Below are 10,750 nucleotides of genomic sequence, written 5' to 3' on the forward strand. Positions count from 1 at the left end.
GCAGATTGTTATGGCGGGAGATGACCCCGTTGCCCTCTGACTCATCCAACCGTGGAGCCCCTCATCTCGGCACATACTGTAGCTTGATGCAGTGGAGGATGTGGGGAAATGGCTTGGATTCTGCCTACTGGATTAGCAGAAGTTTTTGTTGTTGATGCAGAGAAAATAAATCCAAAGGAGAAGGAAAGACACAGTGTTGGGGCACATAGGCCTATCAGATCTAAGACTTTCAGGAGACTTTGACACACACACACACACACAGCTGTATAACCTTCTATTTACTGACAGACTGTCTGATTTCTTTAAAATGCTATTGTTGTGTGAACAAATGTATTAATATAGTTGAAAACTTCCAGCTTACTTTTTAAGAAGTTCTACTTTTGTACAAGAAATACTTTTACCATCAACTTCACACGAAGCAAAACGCCTTTCAAAAGTGCTTCTGTTGTAGATACGGTCTGCACTATGCATGTACAGCGACTTTATAGCTTTTCATTTCACAAACAGGATATTATACAATATTTTTGCTAATTTGAAGTGCTAACAAATAAGACGGATATTAAAGAGAGGACTTTAATTCAGCAAAGCACTTTTTGTCAGATTCACATTAAGGTTCAAAGGGAAACTCGGTGTGAGACGTGTGTTACAATGTGATAGTCTACTGTCTGTAAACTGAAAGATATACTTTGTATATTTTTACTAATGAGATGAATATTTATTTGGTGCCTGTGTTGTAAGTTATTGATAATTCTATTTCTGCATTTTCCCAATGTTGCTGTTTGTGTCATAGTTGTCACTCACCGCCTGGTTCCAATATAAAACACGATGGTACTGACCCGAGGAAACAACCGGCTGATTTGTTCCAACAAGTTTCCAAAGTTTGTCTTCTCATACTTAGAATGGAGTGATTTTCTCTGTTAAAAAAGAGGATTTATTAGAGAGATAAATGCAGTTTACATCAGCTGCGGATGCACGATGCAGTGTGTTAGTCACAATGATTTCTTTCATGATGGATCTATGGATGGATGATGGATTTTGACCTGTTGAAATACTGAAAACAATGCTTGGACATCATGTGCACCAAACGACGCAACCAAACCTAAAAACACCAGCATTCAAGAAACATTATTTTCCCGAGGTGAAGCAATTTCTAAAATCAGATATCTGTTTATATTCTTTAAAGGTAAACCAAGGTTGTACTTGAGCTGATGAAGTCTCACTTTCAGCTTTTCTTTTCTTCTGTTTTTCGGCCGCAGCTCTCTGAAGGCAGCACCGTCCGACACACACAACAGCACATCAGCTGGACTTTAACCCAGAACCAATGTGCTTCTCTGCTTTTCCTCCATCACATAAAGTTTTTTTTACGCATTCACTCCAAATGATAATAACAGATTTACGTTTAGTTTAAGTGCATTTGTAAAATAAAATCCATGATACTGTCAATACATTGTAAAATGTCAAAGCTAAGGATTATTTCATGGTTACTTGTAGCTTTTAGTACTAAAACAGTCAATAATGACTTGTGACACCAGTGTATTCCCGTAGAGAACAGCCTGCTGTGCCGTATTTCTCCTGTGGAGAGCAGTTGTAGACAGGTGTGGCTGTTAGCTAGGTTTATTACAACTTAGGGGGTGTGCACCCCCGCCCCCACCCCTCTGTCCGTCTCCCTCTACATTTGACATTGTCCCTCTCGCCCTGCTACAGCTCATTTGTTAAAGTGCTGCACCTGTTGCTGCAACACGGCTGAGCAGAAACTACAAAGACAGCCATCCATGCAAAATTCGTCACAAGCAACATTGGGACTATTTTGGATGTTCAGGTTTTGCCCTGCCTTGCTCCCATCTATAGGTAGCTGCATATAAAGCCTTGTTATTCTATACCTGCGGGCTGGGGAGGCTTCCTGGCCCGGACAATAGCTCCTCCCAAGGGGGGCCTGGGAAGCGATGTCGCCTGAGACTTTTGGGCTTTTTTTTTTTTTGAAACACCGACCAAAAGTCATAGAGTCGACAAACAAGACAGGCCCTGCTGAAAGCAGAAACTGTGTCATACAAAGTGTAACACCTTGCTATGGCTTGTTATGAATGCCAAACTCTAATATTACTCAACAGGAACGCGGGACTTCAGAGAGGTGAGGGCCTTTTGTGGCCCGTCTCCCTGCCTGTCACATTTATCTTCTGAATCTTTTTCGACATGCTCTTTTTATCCATCACATCCCGCTAAAGGATTTGCCTTACTAAGATGTATCAGCCGGGCAATAAAAACAGCATTCATCTGCAATATCTGCTGTGCTGACGGGGTGCAGGGATTCCTTAGAGAGCGTTCTGATATTAATTACATATTTCCTAAATAATTCTAAGCCCATCATTCAGAAAGTGAAACACTGAAGATCCCGTTTGACACATTTTTTCCTTTTAAAATCAATGTTCATATAAAAAGCTATCTCAGAACCTTTATACAGGTTTCCAAGTTGTAACCAATGGCATACCTTAAAAAAATTAAATAATAATTTACAAATGCTTTATTAGTTATAAACCATTCCATTAAATCAAATCCTTCAGTCTGACTGGACTATGTGAACACTTACCTCCTACAGAGGATCTGGACGAAAATCTATTCATTAACAACTTAGTAAGCATTTATTCATTTATTACCAATTTATAACTGCATATTTACCATTTTCCTTTGAGCCTTAAAACAGCTTGTTGTTAAAGACGTATAACTGATCTAAAGAGCACTATCTATAAACTATTAATAAAGTTGTTATTTAAACCTTTTGAATAGAGCGCCTCATCAGAACTTTTTTCACTGACTTTTCTTTACAAGTGCACACACCTTTCACACAAATGACTGAAGGGTGTTTTTATGCTCTCATCATCATGTTACATGTGTATGGAAATAAACGAATGCTTCCCAGACAGAAGTTGCACTTGGTCCCTGCTGATACTGAATGTTGCAAATGTGTCAGAATGGGACTTTTTATCTAACTCTCTCCTAATAATAACTAAATGAAAGAACTGTGCGCTGTGTAGTTATTATTTGGACTAGACATGAACATCGTCCCTGAGCTCATAGCGGGTGACTGCAGTAACTGGGTGTTCACTTGTAAATAGTGACCCCTAGAGGCAGATGGGTCACTCTCTTCCAGACAGCAGTGGTTTGTGCATCTAATTGGATCAGTCGGAGTTTGGCAGAACTGCTCAATGCCCTCTGCAGGCAGCCCACAGCCAGTTAACTCAGAACATTTCCAAATAGTTCAGTCTTTAGTTGTAACAAAAAAGCAAAGTACATCAAATGTTATTCTTCATGACCAAAGTGATGTTTCAACAATCATCAAAATGTTAATGTTTTCACCTACAGAATGAAAAGGTTTTCAAAAGCTCAGACGAATTGCCTTAGTTAAAACCATAGTTGAAATAAATAACAGTTTTACACAGTTATAAACAATTTTGCCATAATCTGAATATTTAGAGAGAAAAGCCACTTAAAAGTATTACTTTTAAAAATGACATGCAAACCTAAATAAGACATTTTTCTGCAGAAGACCTTCAATGGACTGTATGTGGCAACTTTGCCCATTTGCCCAATTGCGTAATGTAGACAAATGCATTGGTACAAGTCACGTAGTGACTCCAGTCTGGCAGTAGTTCAGTGACAGCTGTCTAGCTGGCCAGCATCCAGCTGAACTGTGCCAAGAATATCAGAGGAAATATCGCTCCACCTCTGTTTGGATACACAGAACATGACACTGATATACACATTCACTGTAAGGTAGGACACCTTTTCACACCATACAGAGACATGTGATACGTTAACAGGTTGATATCCCAACAGATCCATGTTCAGTGTGTGATACAATGTGGTGAGACATTTTGACTGGGTTTCAGCTGATTATTACTGCAGCATGGATACAAGAATAACTCTGCCCTGATGATGAAAGAATTAGGTTTTGATGTCCACAACATTGGGAATATCAACTCACTTTCTGTACATGTTATGTACACCATATTTTCAATTTTGGAAAATTACTTTTATCTGTGGCTCTTCAGACTTTTAAGGTTGATTTTTGGTTAAAAGAAATTCTTGGGGCAAAGAAAAGCAGAGTAGACAGGGAATGTTTTAATAGTTAGAATCAGTGATAATGCTTTTTGATCAAAAGTAAATTTAGAAAGCGTGGTTATTTTCCTATATTTATGAATTACAAGAAGATACAGTGCATAGCTTTGGAAGTGTTGAATAAACAAGTCGGAGAATGAATGCTCGTGTTGAATGTTGAGACATTTTAGGATCTGAATTGCAGCTGTCACCCAGTGAAATCTAAAACCTCTTTCCCTCAGCATAATTCATTGCGTACATGCAACCTAAAACCACAATGACTTCAGTACAACATAAACAACAAATAAAGCTGCACATACACTAACTAACGAAGGAGGGACACATCTCAACATCATTTTAATTAAGAGTGATAATAGGAGATTACAGAACCATGGACAGTTACAGCACAGACCCTGCCGCTATACTCGGCTCACAAATGTCTTCAGGACTTTAATTCCAGGAACACTCTGAACGAGTCAGCTCAGACTCTAGAGGACCAGTGTCCAAACGCTCATCATATCCGCGATATCCATCTTTTCAGCCTTCCAGCATATTGGTGGTGCAGAAGTCTTACAATCCATCAGGTTCCCTGAAGGTGTGATGGTATATCAGTCAACTTGTTTCCAGCATGTGAGGTGATCCAGTACTCTCACTGCTATACTAGAGCTCAGAAGTCCATCAGTTTTCCTGATAGTCTAGCAGTCCATCAGCCCATGAGGTGGTCCAGGGCATCTAGTGGCACATTAGTTATCTCTGCTTCCAGTAGCAAATAAGTTGTCCTGGAGGTCAGAAATACATATGTTTTGCCGGAGCTTCAGTGGTCAATAAGTTGTCCTTGAGATCCAGGAGTCCATTAGTTTTCCTGGAGGTATGGCAGTCAATAAGTTGTCCAAGAGGTCCAGTAGTCCACAGTTGGCCTTGTCAGCCATCCAGGAGGTTTTAATGGACTATTGGCATTATTTTGGTCCATGCATCCTGAGGGTCCTTTGGTCCACCAGACTGGGTCCCAATGTTTGGACATTTGTCAGCCATTTTTTGGGGCCTCGAAACCACAGGACTGTCCCTAAGATCTGATTGCATTCATGGAGCCATTTTGCAGCACACAAAGAAACAATGTTGTTGTACATTGAAGATCACCCGAATGTGAACGTGAGAAAACGTTTCATGCGTGGTCAATGAGGAGCAGGACTGAGCCACCCCAGAGATCAAAGGACTCTGTCTCTGGCCTGACAGAGAAGGAAGACCTTCAGTGCTCCAACATAGAGATGAGTAATAGGACACTCGGCAGAGAGGGTAAATGCTAGTGCTCAACATATATTTAAGCTGGGATAATAGCAGTGATGAAATGGTGAAATAAAGGGAGGGAATGCCATTTAGTTTGGTTTATTTCAATGGACATCAAAAGCAATGCACCAGTGCATCTGAATGACTGAAGGATGACGCATCAAAGACATGCTGCCATGACAACAGTTTGTTAATATAATTAAAACAACAAAAAAATTGAACAAAAATCTAAAACTTCAGAGAATAATGTGAGTATTGCTGTCTTTAATACAATAGTATTCAATCTGGTGATTGATGCTACACTGTTCCCTGTTTGTCATCAACACAACAGAACAGAAAGAGCAGGTTTAGTCCTGAAGAGAGACAGTAACATCAACTAACAAGACCACACAAACAAGACACACTTCAGGTGGTGTAGAATACAATTCAAAAAATATATATATTCTCGTCATACAAGTTTTTTTATTATTATTTTATTACAAAAAGGGACACAAAAACTTGACAAGTGATTCAGTTGTAATGTCAGAAGCGTGTAATGTTTTGGCCAACAATGACAGCCTACTTATCACTCTGCAAACTCTCTATTTAGTCTTACCATTGTTGTCTCTAAGGGCCCAGGACATGATTTCCCTTCTACCAGTCTGAAGTTAGCGCTTTTTTCATCTGCTTGAATTGGACCTGTGTTTTTTCCTGTTATTGTTCATTTATAGAACTGTCTCCTGTCTCGACACCACGGTCTGTTAACTTGACCGTTTCCTATTTGACATCCTCCCATACATAAATTATGATATTCTGCTGCTGATAATGAAAGCCTTACACAAAGAAGTTTTCTTTATCATAATAACGCCTTTATTCATGTCTTTTTTACAAACTCTGACTTTTCTCTCAGATAAGACAGCTATTATTTGATTTCAATAAAGCCTCCAGCAGTGTTTGTGAGGCTAGTTTGTAGATTTCTTTTAGGTGCGGAGCTGTGATGTAATGGGTCTGTAGGTATAAATATAGAGGCATGGCTGCACAGTGTCTAGATCAATGTCGCTCCGGCGCTAAAGCCAGTGCGCCTGTCGGTCTGGGAATGAGCGCAACATCCACACGCTCCTCTCTGCCGCGTCGCTGCTTCTTCTTTTTATTCTCGCTTCATTGGAAAGGCAAACGCCGGGAGTCTGCTTTCAGAGCCAGACCCGGGATGGGCTCTCTGGTGGCCCTGCGGACTGTCCTGGTACTGGGCCTGGTGACCGGACTGGCGGGATGCGCCCTCGGCTTGAACGGCACAGCGGAGCGCTGGGAGGCCCTCTACTCCCGGTCTCTGGCGCGGCTCCCAGGGGAGAAGAGGGAGGAGACCAGCCGGGACAGCGACTATCTCCTGGGCATTAAAAGGTTGCGGCGCCTCTATTGCAACGTGGGGATCGGCTTTCATATTCAGGTGTTACCGGACGGTAGAATAACGGGAGTACACAATGAAAATGGTCACAGTAAGTTGTATCAATTATGTATTAATTCGATAGACTATATGCAACTGATTATTCATTTCCTCACAGTCGACACTTTATTCTAAGTCAGTTTCTCACAGTGTATAGGACAACAAAACCATTTACCGTTAAAGTTCATCTAATCTTTTTTAGCTTTAAGGAAATATACTAAATGACTAAACAATATTATTTTGAGCATGTTTTCACCTGATGCTGATCCAAACCTTTACTTTTCACTCCAGTCAACCTATGTTGCATGAGATTCTGCTCGTGTTGTCAGTGAACAATTTACAGATAAACGGATTGATCCATGCGTTAGTGCCAACATCTGGACTCCTTCCATAGTGCCGCTGAGTTTATGCGCTGGTGCTTTCCGCCTTGTGTGTAACCAGAGCGGCCAGCCAGCACCTAAAGTTAGGACACAGTTCATAGACCCATCTGTTAAGACAGATTAACCCCAGCAGTCCAAGACAAAGTCATACACTGCCTCACATTTGCAAACACGTAGAATAACAAAACAAAAAAATCCCTATCATGTCAAATGTAATCCCTGTCATCCCGTGTTTGTGGAAGACGGTCCTATTGGAGCAACAGAAAGACGACCTGCGGAACTGACAGGCTGCCTTGGAAAACTTAAAGCATGTTGGGGAATTTAAAGCATGTTGGGGTTTTTTTGAGCTGCTCTGTACTATTTTGAGACAAGGCACAAAGATTCAGGGAGATACATTACAGAAAATCTCTGCGAGGAATTCAAGCAACTGTAAAGCATTTTAAAATGTTGGCAGGAACAAAGGAGACACACTGAGTGGGCTGTAACCCAGCATGTCAAGGCCAAGTGAGAAAATCAGTAAACCTTCAAATATCTCTGAGTTTAATACTATTTACCTCCGTAGACTTACAAAAGATTACAATAATGACTGATGATTGACAAGATGTTGTTACATGTTAGCAACCAAACCTCAGAGGAATCTTTGGTCTTTTTGTGACTTTTGTGGAGTATATGAAAGTCCTATTTTATATGAAATATTTGGAGATATTTAATAATGTCTAAACCCAGTTTAGGGATATGGATGGAATACCTTAGTAAGCAAATACACTTTTGATTAGGATTTCATTACAGTGACAGTTTGAGTGCACCGTCTAGACTTTTTCACTTTTACTGATAAAAACAAATCCACAATGTGATCAGGCTTGCACAGTGCCACACCTTGCCAAACCCAATAAGGGTGAAACCAAAATGAATCTACTTGTGTTGAGCATCAAAGAGCATACTGTATCCTCTTTGAAATGTTTGAATATACGTGCTCATCAGTATTTACAGCTTGAATCTCAGCTAGAAACTGATTTCTTTAGCTTTCTGATGAGCTCCTGACTGTCCAGCTCATCTCCTGTGACACTCTCAGTAATGTCAGTGTCTCAGTGTGGAGCAGCCGGTTGGGTTCTCTCCATCAAAGCAGTATGTTTCAGTGTGTATGATTTGTTTTCCCTGAAGGTCTTCTGCAGATCTCTCCGGTGGAGAGAGGAGTGGTGACTCTGCTGGGCGCTGGCAGCAGACTCTTTGTGGCCATGAACCGGAGAGGAAAGCTGTACGGATCTGTGAGTACGAACACTGTGAACGACTGACACGTTATTCATTTGTTTGCCGTCATTAAGTCTGAAAGTACCGGAATGTTTTTCCCTTGGTGTCATTGACGTTAGCTTTCAAACACTGAAACTAAAATGTCTGACAGGAAAATGACTAAAATCAAGGTGGAGTTCAGGAGCAGGTTGCACCACTTCTTCTTAAACCTAGCTATGTTATAACAAAGTATTAACTAGATGTTCATTTGCACATCCCTGAATTAATAAGTAATGGAATTAGAATGAAATAAGTTGCACCACAGAGACTAGTACATATAACATAAACCAAATATTTATACACAACTGTTGCTTAGCATAAAATGGACAAAAGTTGCGTTAGCTTGCTAATGTATGGCCTGTTTAGATTGAAAAATGACCTAAAACTTAATCAAATGCTATGCCAATAATGTCAAAATCAAAGACTAAATATTAACCAACTACTACTAACTCTGAAACACATTGCTTCATGTATGCATTCATTCCTACATTTACAGAGGATTAGTGTTTAACTCTATTGGATGGTTGGTCCCCAATGGATGGCGGAATGATGTAACAGCTTGTTATGCTGCTGGGATGAAGCTAAGCCAGTTATTATGTTTTAATGGTGCAGCACAATTAAGTTAATAATGGAATCACTGGTTTGAATCCAGCTAGTTGATGCTAGTTAAGCTAGAAGAATTGAGAAAGACTTTCCTTACACAAACTTACTGCTGAAGTTACGGACCTGATGCCACTCAATCCACTTCTGAGCACCAATGTGTGGACAAACAGCACTTCCTGGTTATTTTAAAGGTGCAATGTGTAAGATCTAGCAAGAATTTGAGTTTAAAACATTCATTAAATGAAGTTAAATATATCTACTGAAATGCGCATGCTAACCAGCTAGCCCCAGCCCGTCAGCCTGTTCCTCAAGATGCAACAGCTAGTCACTGTAGCGTCCAGTCTCAGTCCAACATATGAGGATGAAGAAGCTGTCCCGAGGGCTTTTCAATAATACATTCAGGGTCCGTGTACATTTTGACAGTTCGTTTATTGGTTAAAATCCAAAGTGGCAGAAACAAGAAAACAACCTACACCCTCGCCTCATCCTCCCCACCACCAGGTGGCTGCTTCACCGAGAGTACAGCATGCGGTGGCACCGTGACATGGGCTTCAGCTAGCAGTTAGCTCAAACTGAAACTGAAAACCCCAGCACTAGGGGTCAGATGCCCCGACTCCCCACCCAATCAGCAAACTTTGTGTTGCTGCCGTACACAGGTTAGACCCAGCGCTCCACCAGCCAGTTGTGACTCCTGGCGCTGGGATCTTTTTGAATCCAAGTCGCCACAGCCGCTAAATGAAGCCAATAAACAAGCCATCAGAATGTAACGTATTCCTACCCTGCAGTCACTTAGTAGTTAGCTTTTCTAATAGCTGTAGATTTAGATTGTATGGACACAATAGTAGAGGTGGAATGCTGCCCCTGTTTCTTTGGAGTAGGTGGCTCGGTATTATATGTTACACCTTTAAAGAATACAACACCATATACTGATGAAGCAACAGTCTAAAATAATTAATAACTTAATTCAATTTGAAACAGCCTCATGAGTCCCACATCACAAACTATTATTCCACTTCCTGAGAGAAGATAGTGCATCAGAGCATGGTGTCCTGAGTCCTGCCTCATTCACATCATTCATCATTTGACAATCACATTATTTGTTGAAATCTCTGACTGAAACAACTACTGTACAATAGTTTTGTGGTCAGAAATAAAGCAATTGTTTGATAGTAATCACAAAGAACAATACAGACTTGAACCCCCCCGACACACACACACACACATACTAATGTCCCAGAATCTTTGTTTTGTCTCTGCCTTTAAACAATCAGCTTTTTTAAATAATCCTTATAGTATATATCTCCCTCTTTTCTCTTTCAGTTACACTACAACAACGAGTGCAAGTTCAAAGAGAAGCTCCTTGCCAACAACTACAATGCCTACGAGTCAGTGGCTTACCCGAGGATGTACATCGGCCTGAGTAAGAACGGCAAAACAAAAAGAGGAAACCGAGTGTCACCCGCCATGACGGTGACACATTTCTTGCCAAGAATCTAGTGGCTTCATAAATAGACTTCACCTCAATATGGAGACAGAGAGGGGAGGGGGATTCCAAACCATGATGCACTTTCACTTATGCAAGTGTATCATATTTCTTTAGCTGTGTATATATTCATTTTTTTTTATTTATGTTTAACAATTTTTTTAAAGAGTGGTTTTGTCTTTTCAATGTGGGGGGGGGGGG

General features: G+C 40.6%; 1 protein-coding gene across 1 annotated transcript; it reads left to right on the forward strand.

Moving 5' to 3' along the window:
- The first annotated feature begins 6,451 nt into the window (after positions 1-6,451).
- Positions 6,452-10,563, forward strand: LOC116399767 (fibroblast growth factor 4B-like). The gene is made up of 3 exons (XM_031877168.1): positions 6,452-6,848; positions 8,338-8,441; positions 10,387-10,563. Exons 1-3 carry the CDS (start codon positions 6,452-6,454, stop codon positions 10,561-10,563), a joined length of 678 nt encoding a protein of 225 aa, XP_031733028.1.
- The last annotated feature ends 187 nt before the right edge of the window (positions 10,564-10,750 follow it).

The sequence above is a fragment of the Anarrhichthys ocellatus genome, unplaced genomic scaffold (genome assembly GCF_004355925.1).
Source record: "Anarrhichthys ocellatus isolate YVR2014 unplaced genomic scaffold, GSC_Weel_1.0 scaffold127, whole genome shotgun sequence".
In the NCBI taxonomy this organism is placed as follows: domain Eukaryota; kingdom Metazoa; phylum Chordata; class Actinopteri; order Perciformes; family Anarhichadidae; genus Anarrhichthys; species Anarrhichthys ocellatus.

Excerpts from the sequence above, each read along its gene's own strand:
- LOC116399767 (XM_031877168.1), top strand. The coding sequence starts at position 6,452 with ATGAGCGCAACATCCACACGCTCCTCTCTGCCGCGTCGCTGCTTCTTC. Across the intron at positions 6,849-8,337 it reads ACACAATGAAAATGGTCACA|GTCTTCTGCAGATCTCTCCG; the intron begins GTAAGTTGTATC and ends TTTTCCCTGAAG. Across the intron at positions 8,442-10,386 it reads GAGGAAAGCTGTACGGATCT|TTACACTACAACAACGAGTG; the intron begins GTGAGTACGAAC and ends TTTCTCTTTCAG.